Source organism: Urocampus carinirostris, chromosome 11, assembly GCF_059441175.1.
Source record: "Urocampus carinirostris isolate Australia breed hairy pipefish chromosome 11, RoL_Ucar_1.0, whole genome shotgun sequence".
Lineage (NCBI taxonomy): Eukaryota > Metazoa > Chordata > Actinopteri > Syngnathiformes > Syngnathidae > Urocampus > Urocampus carinirostris.
In genome coordinates, this window is record NC_142359.1 from 32,794,069 (window position 1) to 32,814,820 (window position 20,752).

The following is a 20,752-nucleotide window of genomic DNA, read 5'->3' on the forward strand; positions in this document are numbered from 1 at the left end:
TAACTTTGCGATTCCCACTTCGAAAAAGCTTTTTGTCGTATCCCGTGGGGGTGTATAATGTGAAATGACATGATACAAAATAGCAATATCCATTTAAGCAAACGCCTGTCCCCATAATGAAAAAAAGAAACCAAATTGCTAAAATATAGGGCCATTTCATCCACAATCAAAATGCAAATAAATAAAGCGAAATTTGCCTCCCACAGCTCTGAGCAATTGCATATTTAAAAGCGTCGCAATAAACTCGGGAGTAAGTCAATTTGAAGTTTTGAACGTGAAAACAACAGTTGCCAAGCAACAAATATTTATGGAATATTTATGCGTTGCAATTGCACATTTCACATTTTAAAAGGTCTCTTTGCAACGAGCAGAAGGTCAAATGAGTACGATTTGTTTTCTTTTTGTCTTTTATGTATTAATGGGATACATTTCAAAGTTAAAAGCGAAATAGTGTACAAAACAAGAGCTCTAACGATAAAGTCGAGAAGCTGAACGTTGATCTCTTGTACATCAGGGACCTCCCGAGGCGACGCGGAATACTGCAAGAGACGATTGCCGTAAAAACCAAGGAATTGACAAACTAATGCAATTTTTTTTTGCTTTTGGAGCATGAGTAAGATAACATGATTACTCCAAAGAAGTATGATTAATGTATGAAACAAGTTGGCTGAAATGTGCTGTCGAGTGACTAAATTAAGAATTATTACTGCAGGGTTCTCCAGTTTTTGAGCTGCTCATAAGGAGTCTGGCATTAAAATAATCCAATTTGAAAGTAAGTTTATTTCGAAACATTTGAATTTTGATAACCTTTTAACAAAACACGACCTGTTGATTAATCTAAATTACAAGCATAAATGAAATTCAAATCCCCGCTAGCAACATGATCAACAGAGTAACTCGGTCTTTCACAAAAAACACACCATCACATACATCTAGTTTCCTGTTATTTGTAATGCAATTTATTTCATTTACAATGTTTTTAAGAAAACAGTTGAATTGACTTTGCTGTACATTTGGATCCAAATTTAACAAAACATCAAAAGTGAGACCAAAATGAGTCGACGAGAAGTGTAAGAATCATTCATCTTTTACGTTCCTTCTCAAAAAGGAACATTTCATCTTCATAAAACAGAATTAAAATCCTATACCGTTTACCTTTATGTCAGAATGATGCTTTTTTTTTGCAAACAGGGGTGGCGTCTTCTGAAGGTATCCATCTTGGTCCATGCTTGTGATGAGCCCACCCGTTTTATTAAGAGGACACAGTGTGTAGGATTTCGCACGTCCTCGAGGGGGAAAGAAATCATTAGAAATACAATATTGATTTAATGACACGACCAGAATCGAATCAGGACCCAATTGTGTACCACTTAGCACAAGTTTCATTGAAAAAAAGAGGGTGGGCTGCGCCCACAATCCGGTGTTCGCTGGACGCGGGAAGTAAGTCGCTCTCGCACTCAGATTGTAAAGATCCACTTCCGTAGCGGGCGATGGCACGTACGTAAAAACAGGTACATAAAAACAGGTCGGTAGCCGGGACAGGAGAGCAAAGACGTGGTCGGGGTCAGAAACGGGTGGTAAGCCGGGACGGGAGAGTAGACGTGATCGGGATCAAAACAGGTCATAGACAAATGGGAAGATCAGGAAAGGGCAGGTGGAAAAACGGGCGCAAAAACGGGACAGGCGGGAGTCAGGGTAAAAAAAAAAGGCTTCCCTTGTATCAACAGAGGTTCGCAGACAGACTGACAACCAAAGAGTGACAGGACTGGGTTTAAAAAGGGACCGGGAGCCTATCAGAGCCCGCAGCGGGCACAAGTGAGTCACATCGGTAATCATGACATTTAAACTTATGAGAAAATATACATAGAGTATCATATAATTGTGTGTTGTGTTAAAAAGTCGTAAGCAGGGCCAGAGTTTTTTACCCTAAGCCAGCCCACTTAGCTACAGAGGAGGAAATTAAATGAATGGAATAGCAGTGAGGTCTTTATGATGCATTTTTGTTGGGAAGAAATTCGGGCGTATGTTGTTCTTTTTCTTTCCTGTATTACTGTTTTTTTCTCTCCTTTCTCTCTTTTTGCCTTCATTTTTTCTTCTTTTGTTTCTTTTTCTTTGTTGTCCTTTTTATTTTTAACCTCTATTTGAAAGTAATTGTGTACATAATGTTACGTGATCATTTTTAATATATGGACAAAAGCAACAAAAGCAACCGCCCGAGGCTTTTAGGAGCCCAAAGAGTCGACTCTTTTTAGTGAGCTGAGCCGAAAAAGCCGCTTCTCAAAAAAGAGACGGAATCCCTGTCACTACTAGTTTATTTGAGTGAGAGCTCCCAGGTAAAGGCAGTTACCTGTGCACAACCGGTTAAAGCAGCACAGATGACAGGAAAAGGTGCAAGATGAGTGAAATGAATTATAAGAGTCTTTCTTTTAACGTGTTTCTTTTCTTTTCCTGACTTTTTTTTACTCCCAACTAGCACCTTTCTGCCATCCATCTTACCTGACTAATATCATTCACTGTTCTGTGCTAATTTTACTGCTACAAAAATAGGAATGGTGGTGGGAAAAAACAATTTAAAAATTGGGAGGGGAGGATTCCCCCAGTTATTAAAACTCTGCTATAGTGTTGGGGTCTACACTCCCCGTAATTTTGCACGAGTCTGAGCGTTCACACCAACTAAGTCTTGAGCATCGCTTGAAACCTCGGTGAGCAACACCAATCCCAAGTGTGCCAACCAAATCATCAGCATACATATTCAATTATTTTTTTACAATTGAATGAATTGATTAATGTATTTTTGGAAAGGTTGTACGGTCCACAAACGTCAGTTGTTTTTACAAGAACTTTTTCATGAGATTTCCATTTTCTTAGAACAAATCTTTTGCTATATAATAATAACAACGTGTTGTGACATTTGTGTGACTTGATATATTTGAATGAAACACAAGACCAATCAAAGGGACGCCGCCAATCTTTTTTTCTGGGCTTTTGAAAAAAAAAAAAAAAAAAAAAAACAATTTTAATTTTTTTTTGTCATTTTATTTTAGTGTTTTCTTCACTTTTTTCTTGCTTTTTACTTCTTTTGTTCCCTATTTCCCTATTTCTGGTTATTTATTTTTCTTTTCTCTCTTTTTTTTTCTTTTCCCTTTGTTTATTTTGTTTTTTAGCTTTTTCCTTTTTTTAATTTTTTTTTATTTTTTATTTTTTGCATCATCTCTCCAACACCCCCACACCCCATTCCCCTTTTTAAAGTAATTTTGTGCATAATGCATAATGATTGTTAATATATGATTAAAGTACCAAAAATAACCTTAAGAGTCAAAGAGCTGGCTCTTTTTAGTGATCCGAGTCAAAAACTTTACTGACTTTACTCAACTTTGTGAAACTTTGACATTGACTTCAAAGTACGGCGCTTAAAGCACACCACCAAGGGAACCCGTGTGGTTTTACCTGCATGCACGGTAATTTCAGATGTATATGCTACTCAATTGGGGCGGCAGTAGCTCGGGGGTAGAGCGCTCGTCTTTGTATAAAGGGATCCCAGTTTGAATCCCGTGTTACATGTTGAAGTGTCCTTGGGTAACTGAACCCCTAATACCCCCAATAAGCAGGTTAGCGCCTTACATGGCTGCAAGGCTGCTATTGGGAAATGTGGAGCACATTGTAAAGCGTTTTGGGAAGTCATTGACTTGAAAAGCGCTATGTAAATGCAGATCAATTCATTTCATTTTAATTCACAATTTTGACACTGATCTTTATCACTGTATAGATTTTTTTTGGCGCACACTAGCAGCTGAGAGGGAACATTGCACTCAAATAGCTCATTCGAGAACGAATATACGAGTTAGGTTAGATAGTGGCAAGTGCATGTGACAGATACATGTTAAAATTGTTTTCATCCAACCAGCCCAAACTCAACCTTGACATGAGCCGGGAAATCTCCCATTCTTACCGATTAGTCACTCCGGAATTCCTCATAAATCACGAGCCCCACCATGAGGAAAAAACTAAGAAGAATGGTGCGGACTGGTCACCTAGAGTCTCAGTAGTTTGTATTCTTCCATGTGCTTTTTAGCACTCGTTTTCAGTTGCACTACATAATACAGTGACATCCAGTAGTCAAACACATTGTCTCTGTAATTAAAAAAAATAAACCTCACGGTAGGTACGTATACCTGGAGGCTATAATCCGATTGAAGACGGAACATTGCCAGTATTCAGATTAAGAATAAGGTTAGTCCCACTGCAAGTAATCCGATTGCAAGTCTCGAGTAATGCCTTTGATTTTTTTGATAACTTGTTCATGTAAACGCACTAGAGCAATCCAATTGTTAGTGGGCATGCAGCTGCCCTCACTTAGGACGTTTTTACGCCCAAAGCACTGTGGGACTTGTAGTCGTTAAAAATGCCTCACATGCATTTCTCCAAACCATTTCCATTTTATTTTTTGCCCTCATGACGAAAATGATGTAAACTGGTGTATCCATCTGGATAAGGTGTAAGCCACAGTTGCATCCATCCGTGTATAGGGTAAGTCTGTCCAGCTACATACGAGCACATCAACACATTAGACGCAACAAACGAGCTCATCTTTGACGTGTGGAGGAAATATGAATCGTGAAATACATACATACATGTTAAATACATTTAACAGGGTTTATACAGCTTTTTCATGGTAATATTCAAGCACTTTTAGGGACTCCAAAAACACATTTTCCATTTTCTCCAGTACCATAAAAAAAAAAATAATGTTACTATATTGTTGATAATATTTTCACTATCATTATTTTTGATCCTACCAACAGTAACGGCCGTACTTGCCAACACTACTGCTTTACGACTAGCACTTTTCACGTTTTAAAAACGCCGACCACTTTAAAAAAAAGAAAACACCAGACTTGTTTTATTTTTCTTTATTTTATGCGAGGTCTTTCGAAGAGAAACATGGCAACAATTTCAAACATTTACAAGCTCTTTGCCCCAAATTTAAGGACTTTGCAAACCTTGCAAACATTTAAATTCAAGCATTTTCAAGGATTTCAAGCACCAGTTCGAACCCTGATCTGATGACCAAAGTAAAATGCCTAAACGACGTCTGATTGCGTAACAACGTCTCTCTTGTACTCAGAATACTCGCAAATGCCATGTATATGGTGGGGGTGGGTGTGTGTGGGGGGGGGTCTTATTGGATTGTCAATAAACATGTTAACGATTCATTTGGATTGCTCCAGAAATCCAATATTCCGTTTCCAACTGAATTATTGTCTGTATGTAAAAGTAGTTAGTGTTGTCGTGAGTAATCCAATGTAAAGTACAGGGTTCGTACATCTTTTTTACTGCCAAATTCAAGCGCTTTGAAAGCCATGTTCCCAATTTCTTTGATGCCATTAAAAGAAAAAAATCAGTGTCAATTATGTTCTTTGCAGAGCCCGGAATATACCTGTGATTTGAACATGCAATATTTAATCTTGCGTGTGCATTTATCAAGATATATTACTTTTAGATCTCGAGTAAAATGCTAATATATTTATTTTTGAGACAAATCTCTCGCAATGAAGGTGTTGGGTGATATGTGTAAGGGAAAATTGTAGCTTGTAAGTGCCTTTGTATTCTTTTATCCTCAAAAGTACCTTAACGAAGCTAAAGATTATTTCCAGGTGCTATTTGTATTCTTGTAACAATTGTATCGTCTTGGGGCCCGCTAATTATCAATCATGATGGCCTTCACTTTAGTGTCGGGAGGTCTGCTTAAAAGCTTTCCTCCATTTTCTTTACTATGTTCCTTTCTTAACTACCTTGACTTCAGAGTGACACATTGTACCTTTTGTGTTACAAAGGTTTACTTACCTTACTGCTCATTTATTATGCTCACACGCCCTCTAGCGACTAGCATTATTCACTTCATTTAAACATGTAATTTCTGTCTAAACCAATCAGATTCATTTCCTGTATTCACGAGACCTGGCTTATGTCAACCAGGTCTGTTGTTTTATGTTAGTGTTTCCAACTAAATGGTTCTCTAGCCATTGGGGGTGCGTGGTTCCTTCCTGAGCTGATCTTGGAAGCAGATCTTGGAAGCACGCACCTCCGATAGAAGGGCCATCAAAAATCAAAATTTCTGACTCAGTGTGTTCTTTTCTTTATCCTAATACAATCTCAAGTTTTATCCTTGACAATATGAAGCTTATATTTTCAGTTGCCGGAAGATCTTCCCATAACAATTTACCACTGGGATACACTACCTTAATTACTTTTCATAATTGATATGTAATCTCTGCACTAATACACATTTCATCGTGCCCTGTTTAGGTGTCGCATGCACCGGTATTCTTGTGCGTGAACAGTAGTGGGCGATGGCGCTTCTTAGGACAATGCCGTACTAACTATTGCCAGATGTAGTCAATCACGAAGTAAGAAGAAAATGCAGTGGCAGAACGAAGCCAGCTGAGAGCAGCGTCAGCCTCATTTTTGAAACAGATTTGTTGAAAAACATGGCAACAAATTCAAGCATTTACAAGCACTTCATCATAATTCAAGCACTTTTTGTTTTTTGAGAACTTGCAAGCGTTTAAGGATTTCAAGCACCCGTATAAACCCTGAAAGCAGTGCTTCTCAATTATGTTTTGTCATTTTCCCCTCAGAAGAAATCTTCTCGTGCCCCCCAAGATCAATCTTTTTTTTTTTAAGTGTTTTGTCTTAAAGTAATATTGGTGGGGAAAAAGCAACAATTGCTCGATATTGTTTGTAACACGTTACCTTTGTCTGCCTAATCTACGCCTTTCACCATTTCAGATGATGTCAGAAGCCTTTTTGCCACCCTGCCCTATGCTTTCTGTGAGAATTTTAGCCCACCCCATTTCCGACATGGCGATTGAACTTTCCTTTTTTTTTTTTTTAATTTACACTGTCAGAGCCACCGCTTACCGGGCAAGTGAAAATTGGAGTATTTTTTTCAGTGAAATACAAAATAACGGTGTCTGCCTAATTTGCTAAAAACTGTATCAAGAGGCACTGCCAGATAAAACATTCAAGACAACAAAAATCTACCTGGTAATAAACACTGTGAAAAAGTCAAGTAACTTGACGCCGTTTTAACCGCACAGCAGCGCTTTTTCACAGAACCAGGCAGGTCAAACGGAAATGCTACCAAGACAAGCTAGGAAGTCCCGGCACTGAATTTATTAGACTGTTCAAAGAATGCCAGGCTGAATAATCGGCACTCACACATTTTCAGCTTACAAAATCTGGTCTGCTTTCTGAAATGTTTGGACACCTCTGCTTTACCCTGTCCATCTCTTTTTGCATGTTTCTGCATCAGTGTTAAATAGGATTTTTAACAGGGTCACTTGAGGGTCCGCTTCACTTCGTGCCTACACTTGACACGCAATGCTTATACTAAAACACTGCCACTAAAAACGCTACTGCGCCCTAGTGTAGTGGAGAAGCAATTGAACTTAAATCTGAGATTTTTTTTTTTTATTTAAACAAAGTTTTCTGAAATCAAACCCCCCTTTTACTGGAGCTTCGCACTCCCCAAGAAAGCCTGCCCCAATATTTAAGAACCACTGGTGTAAAGACAAAAAAGACAAAGGAAAACAAGACCGCACCGAGTGTTAATTATTTCCTCGTTTCCTATTGGATGAAAAGAATGTGATGTCATACAATGTGGAAAATTACAGCAGTCATCAATATTCCAAATGCTTGCAAAGGAATTCAAACCGAGAGAAAATGAAATTAATCGTAAGTATGTGTAAACATGATTTTAGGCAGAAAATGGCAGAAGAAGAAAAAAAACATAATTTGGCAACAAAAAATGAACGGACATTACATTCTGTGCTTCTCTTGAAACCAATCAAAAAAAGGCTTCTGGTTTTTGGGACGACATCCAATCACATCGTGCTCAAAACACAAAAATACAATGCTAAAAAAAAATAAACCGAAACTTTACAAACCGGTCAATTGCATGTAAGGCAACGTCATACCCGCTGTACTTTCATTTGGGAAGGATTTGTGCAGCCATGACATTTCAAAATGTCCTTTTCAGTGGAACCTTAGGCTTTAACCATGAGTTAACATTATAAATATTCAAATGTCAAGGTTTCGGTTTTTTTTTTGTAAATCTGCAGGGGACCAACGACCTCCAACTGAACCAAAGCCATGTGCGTTTGGCAGAAAATGTCCCCACCTTCAAGGAGTTAAGACCAGCTTTACTCAAACACAAAAAGACTTATTTCCTTTTTTTTCTTGCTCTTCTTAAATCACCTGATCGTAAGTGATTATGAATCAAGATTTGTCTGCAAAAAGTCCAGTTTATGAACATAGAATAAAGTGCAGGCAGGGAATAGTAGTCACAGGAATAGGAGCCTTTTTAGTACCGCGCTGAAATGGAAGATTTTTGGTCAGAAATTTGTCCAAACGGCTTGAAAATAAAAGGCATTTCTGGACCACACACAAAAAAGTGAATTACCGTATTTTCCGGACTACAGGCACACCCCAACAAGATAAAATATGGCCAGAAAACTGAACGTGTGCCTTATAATCCAGTGCGCTTTATATTCGAATACATTTGGAAATGCGCTTGGTCAATACATTTTATCGCTGACCACAATTGCAAAATAATGGCTGCAAAAGCGGTCAAACCCGATGACATTGGTAAGAGCTCCAAATCCTAACCACCAGCTGCAAGGACGGTTGTCACAATTGCTTGACATTGGATGGAACGGGAATCAAGCCCGGGTGGCGGCAGGAAGTACGCTGAATGCTATCCACCAGACCACTAGATACAGACGATATATGTAAAGGCATCTCATTATCATACCATTTTATATTTATTTATATTTCAGGATGACCCATTTTACTTCCTACAATGCCTTTCATTTTATTCAATACAAAACAACCATATTATTTCCCACAATGCCTTTCTCATCACTCTGTTTAAATTATTGTGCGCTTAGTAAAGACTTTGAGTCTTCGAGACTAAAGACCCTTTCATTTGTTTGTGAACATTGTGACATATCCAGTGGGCAGGGCATAGCTTCATAGCTTTAATGCATTTAACCACAACTCTATTCTTTTTCTTTGATCAGGAGTGTCCGCTGGGATCCTGTAAAACTTCAATTTACAATCATTAACGTTTTATTCTCCGATTCTAGCACCCAAACAAGCGACATGGCGACATCATAACACCAGACTAGCAGAAACAAAATCTTGTTTTTTTTTTTTGTTTTTTTTTAGTGTTTTGACCAGCGCAGAGTATTGTTTTGTCCACAGCCTCAGCTTTGAGGTTGCGTGTGAGATGGGCTATGAAACCGACTATACTGTAATTTCAGTGGTCCCTAACCTTTTCTGTACTGTGACTAAAAATGGTGATAATAATGAGCTAAAACCTAATGCTCATTGATAAGTCGTCTGTACCCCCGGTGACCTTATGGAAAGGATACGGCTGTGCTCCTCATCTTGATCCAAGTTAGATTCCCATTGTTGATTCCCATCCAATGTTATGCAATTGTGATCAGTGATATATTTCAAATATGATACATCTTCTATTTTTTGGAAAACCCTAGTCCTTACTGTAGTTATAGTCCTTTGCGCTTTATATATGAAAAAAGTATCACAGAAGACTATTTTCTTGGGGCTGCGCATTGTAACCCAGTGCGCCTTTTAGTGCAGAAAATACGGCATATAGGACATTTAGACAAGACCACCAAAGCAAAGCAACATAATGTAACACAAAAGCTTTGTGTGCGTTTTTTTCCACATTTAAGATCAATTAAAAAATCTTCTTGAAGCTCCAGAATTACTCCACTGGAAAATGACTTTTTTTAAAAAGTAGTCACACATGCAACACAGAAACAGTTGAGTGGAGGAGGACCAGCCTCCTTGCCAGTATTCTGTTTATAAAATAACGTGTCCAGGAAGAAGTGGCATGGTGCCAACTGTCTAAAGTTCGAGAGAGGAGGTGGGGGCTGCTGTGGCTGCTGCCAGGGGCTTGCTGGTAGTGACCACTTTGGTGTATTGTGTGAAGATGGCCTCGAAAGCTTCGTCTCTGTGGATCATGGCGCCAAACACCAGCGGCTGGAAGGGAAACCAGTGTCACATTTAAAACCATATCTGGTGGCCCCTTATAACGGCATTTTCCCCACAGAAGGTCATAAACAAAAAATATTTCACATGCTCAAAAAAATGAAAATATTCACGCTTTGCACTGTTTGCGAGTTACATTTCCAAGATGACTATTGGTTGATGTCATATAAATGTTGGACTGCAATTGGTTTGGGTCACAGCTTAATGAAAATGCTGATATGCTATTGGTTGAACCCTGTCCCACAATGCAGTTTTGTTTTTTCATTTGGTTCAGAATCTCGTGTGCTTTGTAAAGACTTCACACGATACACCCAATCCATGAAGTAATCCCATTCCTGTTTCAACAAGCTCTCTGCGGGCCCCCGCTCTCACAGAGAGACAGAGATAGAGACAGAGAGAGAGAGGGGGGTAGAGGGTGTTGATGACTCATAGTTGCCCTTTTGGCCCATTCTCAGCAGGAAACAACTAGGGATAATGGACCGCAGCCAAAACAGTGCAGTTCTTTTTAGGCAGACCACAATGGCGTGCTTCAGCGGCTTGAATACCCCCCCCAAAAAGTGCACTTCCAGCCCCAGCTCTCAACAATAGTGGAAAGGGGGTAATAGGTTGAGGCTACAACCGTGCATTTCATTGTAGGCAGGCCAGAATAACATGCCTCCCATCAAAAGAGCCTTTTGTGAATAACCACTTGCGGGAATATGGGATTCTGGTAGGGATAATGGATTGATGCCGGACAAGTGTTAATTTTGGGCGGAAATACAGCAACAACAGCAACGTGCAGTTAACCTTTCAGAGCAAAAAAAGAGCAGCCAGGCCAGTCAAAAACGGCTCTGCCGATCCTTGCTCGCGGTAATAGGGGATTGGGGTGAGGATACTGTAACGTGGCCGCATTAGTACTGGTTGTGTAATGCGGAAATACAGATGACTATAATGCACTATAGCATATGGCAATATGCGCTTGGGGATAATGGATTTCGACAGAACAAGTGCAATTTACTTTTTGGTGAACAGAGCAGGAAAAAAGGCCGCTGGTCTCGATAAAAATGGTCTGCCAACTTTCAGCAATGTGCAATCAGGGATATTAGATTGTGTAATATTTTTTTAACCTGCGCAAAGTAGGGATGGAGTAAGTGTTTTTTGGAAAACAAAAAAGTCGAGATTTCAAAAAAGCGGCAACGATATATATATTTCAAAGACAACACTTTTTTGGTACCTTTTGAGTGGAAGGAGTTGCTATTGAGATGCCCATTCCACTTCCTGGTAAGACAGAAAGCACCTTGTACTGGAAATAACAAATACAAAAAAGTTATAACAAAAAAAAAAAAAATCAACCTTTTTTTTCTTCTCATTTTATTTATAGAGGTTATCACTTTTTGTATATCGGTGATGTCCACCAGCTTGATGACTTTATTCTTCTTGGATGAGCCTGATCTGGAACTGGAGCTCTCAAAGCACAAGTAACTGAAAGACACACAGAAGGGGGGACGTATATTAATTTCTCACTTCAACATCTTTCATGCGGCACTATGATGAGGACGGTCTTCGGAGACACGTCCTACTTACTTCTCGGTGACGTAAAGCATCCCGTTTCTGATGTAGTCGGTGGGCATTTTTCTATCCCGGTTGATCAGGCAACACCTCCAGCCGTTTTCACATACTGGGGACAAATCCAGCAAGCTTCTCATATTCTGAACTCTGCATCGAATCTCAGCAAGACAAACGGCGTGTATGAGCTGCAGTGTGTGGGTCTGACCTGATAGAGGGCGCTCTGACTCTTGCAGGTTGAAGATCTCATGGAAGGCTCCCTTCTTGGTGCTGTGCGAGCGGCCCGCCTCTTCCTCTCGGCTCACGCCGCAAGGAACCGCTGCGAGGCTTCCTCGAGAAGCCACGGGCTGCACCTGCAGAAAAGGAGAAAGAAACATAAGATGACACAAAAGGAAAATTAGCAGCCAAAGCAACTAGGAAAAGGAGGAACTTTTGACACAGGTTGAAACTGCTTAAGATGGAAAAGGAATCTACTGGGAGGGTGTTCTTCTAAAAAATTGGAATTCATTTTAAAACAAAATACAGATCAATGTTATACCTTAAGGCAGATGGCAGAGGACAATTTAAATTCCGTAATCAATTGTAAAAACCTGGTGCTGCTTTTGTGGTTAGCCATCTAGGCCAGGGTTAGTTTGTAACAGATAGTGTGTGAGATTGCAGGAGAGTTTAAATGTAAAAAAAATATATATTTTCCAGAAAACCACAATCAAATAACCCATTTGGATTATTCGCAGTACAACAGTCAGAAAATAAATACTAATACTATTTACGAAATAAAATATTTATGGAAAAAATTCCATTAAAACATAAAATTTCTGATGTGTCATGCAGTCTTAACAGTCAGCTCCGCTGACAGACGACTGGACCACCAGTGGTATAGATAAATTGCGAAAAGGCAGTAGATATTATCTCATTATTAAACAACTGTATTTTTAGTCAAGGTACCAGAGACTAGTGTTGATTTCATCGAGCATTTCAAATGTTACAACAACATAAATTCTATTATATTCTTCTATTCTAAGCAATGTAAGTGACAAAATTATCAGGGTAACATGTGAAATACACAACAAAATTTACCTTCCTCCCCGGTACTGTGACTAAAGATAGCGTGGTAATGTGATAAAAACCAATGTCTTTTTATATGTGGTGTATATACTGGTAGTTCAGTAGTTAGAGTTCAGCACTCTCAGAACCGCGACCTGGGTTTAAATGCCATTACAACCAAAAACACACAGCCAGGCTTTGAGTTCTTTTTTTTTTTTGGTTAAACAAAAATGTACAGTGCATCCGGAAAGCACTGTACCTTTTCCACATTTTGTTATGTTACAGCCTCATTCCAAATTGCATTAATTTAATCTCTTATCTTAAAATTCTTTTTCACATTGTCATAATGGAGTATTTTGTGTAGAATTTTGAGATAAGAGATTAAATTAAAACAATTTGGAATGAGGCCGTAACATAACAAAATGTGGAAAAAGTGAAGCGCTGTGAATACTTTCCGGATGCACTGTACGTCAACAGACTACACAGGACATAAGTCAGGCTGCGATTCCTTTACCTGTGAAATAATAAGAAGAAACTAAACTCTTAGTCCGCTACATTAGGCTACATTGAGCCTGTTACTTAAATCCTCTTCACTTAAGTATACTTCTGTCTGTCTCAGAGGCGGACTGTGCAGTTTACACTTTGCTCCAATCTGAATTAGTGAACCGGCACAAGTAGCATTTTTTTCTCAGGGATTCTAGTTTGTTTACTTTTAATTTGTTGAGTATAAAAAAAGGTTATAATTGTTTTGTATTTAATTGTTTTGTATATCTTTAATATTTTTAATAGGTTTTCTGTGTTTTCATTCAATGTATTTTACAAATTTTACAAATGTAATGTTTATTCTTGTAATACAGTTTTTTGTTGTTGAACTGAATAGTTGATATTTTTAATTAACATTTTGTGTTTTTCAGAGATTCCGAGTTGCTTGAAGTTGACATTAAAATTCCTCAGAATAAAAAAGTTTAAGTTTAAATGAGTTACACAACACAGCAACATCTTGTGAGCAAGTGAAAAAAATAGTATAACTTAGTAGAATAATATATATTTTATAAATTATTAATTCATTTTGTGTATAATGTTAGATTGTTGGTACTGATTAAAGGGACCGCCCCAAAAACCTATCTTTTTTTCACTTGTTTTTACACAAACTGAAAAACATACGAAGACACACGCAATTTGTGCGAGTTCATAGGCTAGCGTGTTGTGTGTTCTGCCTACAGAGCCTGTTAAAAAAGTACTAGGCTTTAAATATGCTACTTGTGCTTAATTCATGTCTTTGCTGTATACCATTATTAATTTATTGTATATCAAAGTACTTGAATTTACTTCGATTATTTTAATCTAGTATAAAATTAAATGTACTCTATTGTTGATTGGATATACTTTGATGATCTGACCGAATGGTTGTTGTCACTGAGGTTTAGCCACTGCCAAACACGAATTTAGATCTTAAATACTTTAGGGACATCTGGTGGTCCACTGAAGCCATAGCAACAACAGCTCGACTTGTTTTCCCGCAGTTTGTCTGAAGCCTACTTGAGGTTGTCGACATTTGCATCCCACTCTGGTTTTCCCGTAGCCTTTTTATCTCTACTTGTAGCTTTTTGACCCGTAGCTTTTTATACCCGTAGCATTTTGACATGTATCGGCAGGTTGTTTTCGTGCATGTTTTGCAAACCATGCACAGTTTGATTCCCTCGCATTACACATTTTAAATGGGCAAATCAATACATTTATGGGGAGCTAATAGTCTTTCGGTGGATATGCCATTCGATAGCTATCTTACTCCACACTAAATCAGGGATAGGACACTCCAGTTTTCAAGTGTCACAGAAAGCAAAATACTCATTAGCAAAACTCAGCGGGAACCTGATCATTTGATTTAGCTGTGCTGGAGGAGACAGATGGGAGGAAAAAATACAGGACTGTGGCCCATTCCTTTTTCGTACATACATATATCCATCATACCTCTTAAGTTCCACTCTTCTTTGTGGGTGAACACAGGGTGGAATTCTCATTGATTCAGTCGCTAAGAATTTAATAAACATGCTGTTGTTTTGGTTATTAATGGATTAAATGATGCAGGTGATAAAGGAAAAACAAATAAGATGACAGTTTTCTTTGAGGATATGAACAAAACCGTGTGCCTGTGTGTTTTTTTTGTTTTCGTTTTCACATGTTTTACATGACTGGGGTGATATTTTAATTGTATTCGTTCTAGAATATCTATGACAGTACAAAAGAGAAGGTTGAAAAGTAAGTTAGAAGTTGTATATCTGATAAAAAAAATCCTCATTTTTTTTCCAGAATTTTTTTGCAGCATGTGCCTTGAAAACCACCTTAAATCTTTTTAATTCCGACAAAAAGCTCACTTTGTCTTGCATAGAGGAAAGGGAGGTACTACTAATAAAGAAATGGTCAACTCCATTGACTTCCTATTGGTCACATTCACGTGTCTTCATCTAAGTGACTGGATCAAAATGTCACGCTTGAGTCCAACATGTGTGCAAAGGTCAGTTTGCTGCCAACGTGACTTTTTCATCCATTCTTTTGTCAGCGGGAGCACATTGGGAGACACACCAAAGGCCCTACCTTCTCTGTGGCAGAGAGCTGAGCGAAAAAGAGAAAGGACAGAGGACATCCTGTGACTGATGCCACAACAAACATTCGCCTCTTACATCTGTGTTATGTATGTGACGGGTCTTAGCATCCAACAGGCGACCTTCATGCATTATTAACGCTAATGCTGCTGGTTTGGCGAACACTCAGGGGCGGACAGGGAATTAATTAGAAATAAATCTATTTTTTAAATTTATTTTAGGTTATATACTGTAATCCCTCGTTTCTCCGCGCTTAGTGCCCTCAGTGGATTGCGGGTTCAAAATCATTCCAAGATCCATTACCCACAGTCACTCGTGCTGGGACCTGGGGATGGCAGAACACATTTTTTGGGGCCCGGCGGCTGGTTTCGACTTTCTGTCACTCAAAAAAGTGAGCTGCACTCGTGCCGCCACAGTCCATTATTCCTGATAGCATACTACTGGCGAGTGGTTACCAGTAGAGCGCACTTTTGTCGAATAGGTGGTTCTTTGCCATTACTATATTTCCGTCTGTAATGAACGGTGATCCATTATCCCAAGCCAACTATTACAGACACAGTGGAAACCTGATCGTTTCATTTCGCTGTGCTGGAGGAGGGAAATATGGGGGAAAAATACAGGACTGTGGCACATTCCGTTTTTTAAAATACAAGTAACTATCGGAACTCTGACAAATCAACTATTTTCTGTGGGTGAACACAACGTTGAGCTCTCTTTGATTCAGTCGCCAACAATTTAATGGGGCTGGCAGTCATTTTTTTGGAGGGTTCAGGCGGCTGAAAAATGCCATTGTGGTCCGCTTATAACAGACAGCACTGTTTAGGCTGCGTTTCATTATCTCCAGTTGACTTTTGCTGAGCGCAGGGGCCGACAGTGCACTTTTGCCAGGAAGCTTTTTTCGATTCCTGTATTTTTGTCAAAAATGAACTGTAATTGTCAGCCGCGATCAATTCTCCCTAATCCCATATTGCAGAGTGTGTTTATGTCGGGATACATGCCATTCTGGCTCAACTAAAATGAAATGCATGGTTGTGGCAGGAATCCATTATCCCTGGTTGACTCTTGCTGAGGCAGTGTGCCTCAAATTAACTGCAAATGCAGAAATTCATTGTCCCCAGTTGAATATTACCATACCTAAAACTTTATTTTTTAATTCTTTGCCACTTAGCACTTTGTCCTTTGCAGCCGCAGTGCAACACTGGTTGAAAGATGTTCTGCAATTTGATATTACCGATCGCATATTCCTGCGAGGAATAGCAAGAGCACGTTTTTGTTGGGCCTGCCAGCCGTTATTTTGCCATTGCTGTATTTGCACCTAAAATAACAGCATCTGTGGAGCTGTGAGCCATTATCCGAGGTTAAATATTGCTGAAAAGGATGGCCGGCAGAGTGCATTTTAAAATGGGGGGAGGCTACTTGGCGAATTTTCTCATATTGCGGGGCGATCTGGTCTCCATTAACCATGGTAAACGAGGGATAACAGTAATTCTGTTTTAGTTACTATTACTATAAATAGCATTTTTATGCACGTTTCCACCAGCTTTTGTGTCATTTTCAGCTGTAAAGACTTCTGAATTAAGTAACCCCAACGCAGACGCAGATTTTTTTTCTGCATTCAAATATCTGTGGCTCACCCGACGGGACATCGTGGCGTTGGTCCTCTCCTTGAGTTGCGGGTCAGTGGGGAGGCTGTTCCACACAATGTACGGCGTGTCGTACTTGTCACGCAGTTTGGGGCAGCTCTTGAACAGAAAGTCTATGATGAAGAACTTGATGCCGGCGTAGAGGCCTAATGAGGGGTGGCAGTGAGAATGTCAGAATCAGGCTCAGCTGTTTGAAAGAGGAGGGGGTTGTTTGTGTGTACTGAACTGAGGTATTCATTCAATTGGCATTAACAGCAAGGGATAAAGTGGCCTTTGTTTGTCCGTGGCGTACGCCTTACCCATCATGAAGCCCATGAGTTTGTACGGCAGGACGCAGGAGGTGATGAAAGCCACCCACAGGCAGATGTACAGTTTGCGGGTGCTCTCTGGCTGCACCCACATGAAGAGGCTGCAAGAAAACAAGAACAGAAGGTGTCTACTTTCATCGAGGCTTGACGACAAGTTTCAAATAGTTCAGCTTACTTTTTTATCTTCTCTAAAACGTCCGCCATTTTACCAAAAAGGTTCTATGGAAAAGACAAAAGGCAAGGTCAATTAGTAACAAATTAAAGTAGACATATTGTGTGCTTGAACTTGGTCATGTAAAATAGTTTTTCTTAGTGACACATCTTTGAAAGTTGGCTTCCTTATGAATAATTTGTTATCACACTTGTGGGTGAGCGTAAACACTACAAAAAGATATTGTTTTACTCATTGGTAGAACAAATATAAATAATATTGTTTTATATATGAAATTATAGATTATTTTGTTCATCTTAAGAAATAGTTTCAACCAAAATTCTCGTGCCGGCGTGATGAAGGGGCCTATCGTGGAGGAAAAGCCGGAGCTAGCGAAGCGGCTAGCGGCGTTATAAGTCTTCGGTACCATCCGTAATCATGGTAAATGCGAACTCACGACCAAATAAGATCATTGAGTGCTTTTGGAAAACATCGAAGCGCACAGGGAGCGGAGTTGCTGTGTTTTGCGGAAACGTGGCTCACGTTTAGCATTCCGGACGCTAACGTGTAGCCACCCGGAGCTACCCGGAGCAATCCGGCTTCAACGCCGCTAAACAGAGACACGAAAGCCGGGGGGAATCGGAGAGGAGGCTGACTTGCTAACACGAGGTGGTGTATCCCTGGATTTTCGCAAAGAAAAGTTCTCCATCTGCCGCAGGGATGTCGAATTTTTGGACTGGCGTGACGTCATCCACTTTGCTACAAGCACCCCTCGGGCATCATGTTCATCTGTTAATAAACAACAGGGTAGACTGCTGGAAGTGTGAATTTCCCTGCGGGGATGAATAAAGTATCTATCTATCTATCTATCTATCTAAAATTAGAAAAAAATGCACAACATGAGTAAAATTATCCATCATCTGCTAGATAAGATGATATTGCTTATTTGGAGAAGACATGTTCTTCTTTTAGCAAAAAAAAGCAAAATAAAATAGCTGAACCCAACAAAGTTAATTCTGACGAAGTGGAATGGATATTTTATTTTTGCAGTGCACTTTAACTGCAAGAAAAAAAAATCTTACCCCAATGGCAGAAAAGCAGAAAACCGATCATTATATATCAACCATTTTATATATATATATATATATATATATATATATATATATATATATATATATATTTTATATATGTTGTGTTTGTGGGGTAGGAGGGTGATAAAAAAGAACAGACATGCGTGAAATTGTCAAATAGGAATAAATGTATTATCCTTTATTTTTACTGTGTACTAAGATTGCAACAATTTTTTTGTGTGTAATTGGCAGATAATCGCACTCATTTTAAGGATTTTTTAGTTTTTTTTAAGATGTTTGAAAGCATAAGAAAAAAAAACATCCTTAAAATGAGCAATATTGTCTAGAACACTCTTTTTCAACCTTTTTTGAGCCAAGGCACATCTCTTTCATTGAAAAAAAGTCCTGTGGAACACCACCAGTTTGTGCCGTTGGATCTCCGGTATAAGTAAATCCAAATGAAAGACAGCTTTTGCTAGACCGCACAGGCACACAAATTGGATAATTTCCCACAGCATAACACAATGGTTAAAGAAACACTGATCTAGGCAAATGGTAGATTATCGATCTGATTTTAAGAACTATTTTCTGTCACAACTTAACTTAAGACAAGTTCTTATTCTACAAGAAAGGCAAGTTTAAAACAGCTTAAATTAGAAAAAAGTATCCTTAAAATAAGCATTTTCTTCAAGCCAATATAGGATAAAAAAAAAATCAGAGTATAGAATGACTTCATGTAACTTAAGTGGCACCTGTGCTTTTTGTGCAACATCGAGGACAAGTTGAAACTTCTCAGACACAGTCAAGTCTTCTTTTGGAGGGTCCTAAAGAGCACAAGACCACGAAGTTTGCAAAGTTAACATGAGGGCAAACAAAATAATTGAATCATGCCGATATATTCTTAAAGAATACACAACAAACGCAACAAACCCTGTAATTGTGTGTATGATGCCCAAAAAGCACTTGAAAGAGCATTGACAAACATGCACCTAGCATGTATACTTCCATAAAGCCATGGTGGATAAATGTTAATATTTCTGAGATAAATTATTCACATCAATGAATTTGGGTCAAAAACAATGCATAGACAAAGCCAAATTTATATTCGGTCATTTTTACACAATTATTTAATTCAACAATAAAAACTGAACATTTCAATTCCCAAAAATAGGCTGTGATACATTTTTAGTTGTAAGCAGTCATTTTATAATTAATATACACAATTTAAAAACATGGAAGGATTTCAACATCCAACAACTTACCATCGGTTCAGACACCTCAGGCACAATGCTCCACTGTATCCTCCAACCTCTGCAAAACATACAAATAATTTCCGTATTTTCCTCTTTAAATGTAATTAGTTGTTTCCCAGTTTTACCTGGCAATGAGGTAATTTAAGGACAAGCGCAAGATGGCCAGGAAGAGAAACATGGGGAAGGCCCAGCCATGCCAAGCAGCATTCATGTAGATCTGCAAACACAACCATAAAGTTCCTGAACTCTCTAACAAGAAAAATCAATAAAAGTACAATCAAAACAAAATTTGTATAATGGAGATATGGGCGCCAAGCTAGTTCTGACTGGGAAGAATAGACACATTATGATTACAGTTGTGGAGGTTGATAATAAAATTGTACATCCACAGTTAAGAATAATTATTTGTATCCTGTAATATCAAGCTACTTCGCGACCTCAACACACTGCAGGTTGAAAATTCAGCAATGCATTATCCCTGACTGCAAATTGCTGCAAGCTGGGACCGGCAGAGCACACTTTTGTCAGGCCTGGTGGCTGTTGATTTCTCCTAAATTGAACTGCACTCAAGGCCGCTAACCATTACCTCCAATCCCGTATTTCTGCAAGCAAGGACTGGTAGAAGGACTATTGTCAAGAGGCATGCTGTTTTGGCTGCCTAAAATGAAATGCAATTCCATTATCCCAAGATCACTATTACTGAGAGGATGTCCCGGCAGAGGGCATTTTTTAAAAATTGGGCCAAGGAAGCTCGTAATTGTGGCCTGTCCAAAATGAACTATACTGGTTTGGCCGCAATCCATTATCCCCAGTCAATGATTGCTGAGAGCGGGAGCCAAGAGAGCAAATTTGTGTCATGTTTGTCTGCACTTGTTTCCCACTATTTTGCCTAAAATGAACATCACCCACGCGGCCGCGACACATTTTCCACTGTTGATTATTGCTGAGAGCTGGGGCTAACTTTGCAGATTTTCTGATTTCAATGCAAGGTTCTGGTCCCCATTAGCGGTTAGGGATTACAGTTATGCAATTGCTTTTATTTGGAAATAAATTGA

The 20,752-nt window shown here is 39.0% G+C and overlaps 1 protein-coding gene across 5 annotated transcripts in view; it reads right to left on the bottom strand.

Annotated features, from left to right (window-relative positions):
- Positions 1-7,458: 7,458 nt before the first annotated feature.
- Positions 7,459-20,752, bottom strand: part of gramd4a (GRAM domain containing 4a) — a 53,113-nt gene continuing 39,819 nt past the window's right edge. For 3 of the 5 annotated variants that reach the window (XM_088347116.1, XM_088347115.1, XM_088347119.1), the window contains 12 exons: positions 19,823-19,914; positions 19,707-19,755; positions 19,197-19,268; positions 17,399-17,442; positions 17,215-17,324; positions 16,907-17,061; positions 15,265-15,282; positions 11,834-11,978; positions 11,644-11,737; positions 11,451-11,541; positions 11,294-11,362; positions 7,459-10,071 (listed from right to left, as the gene is read on the bottom strand). In XM_088347116.1, coding sequence (XP_088203242.1) covers positions 9,937-10,071; positions 11,294-11,362; positions 11,451-11,541; positions 11,644-11,737; positions 11,834-11,978; positions 15,265-15,282; positions 16,907-17,061; positions 17,215-17,324; positions 17,399-17,442; positions 19,197-19,268; positions 19,707-19,755; positions 19,823-19,914 — 1,074 coding nt within the window. In that variant the 3' untranslated portion in view covers positions 7,459-9,936. The remainder of the gene's footprint in view (positions 10,072-11,293; positions 11,363-11,450; positions 11,542-11,643; positions 11,738-11,833; positions 11,979-15,264; positions 15,283-16,906; positions 17,062-17,214; positions 17,325-17,398; positions 17,443-19,196; positions 19,269-19,706; positions 19,756-19,822; positions 19,915-20,752) is intronic. The other 2 variants (XM_088347118.1, XM_088347117.1) reach the window with 1 other exon arrangement.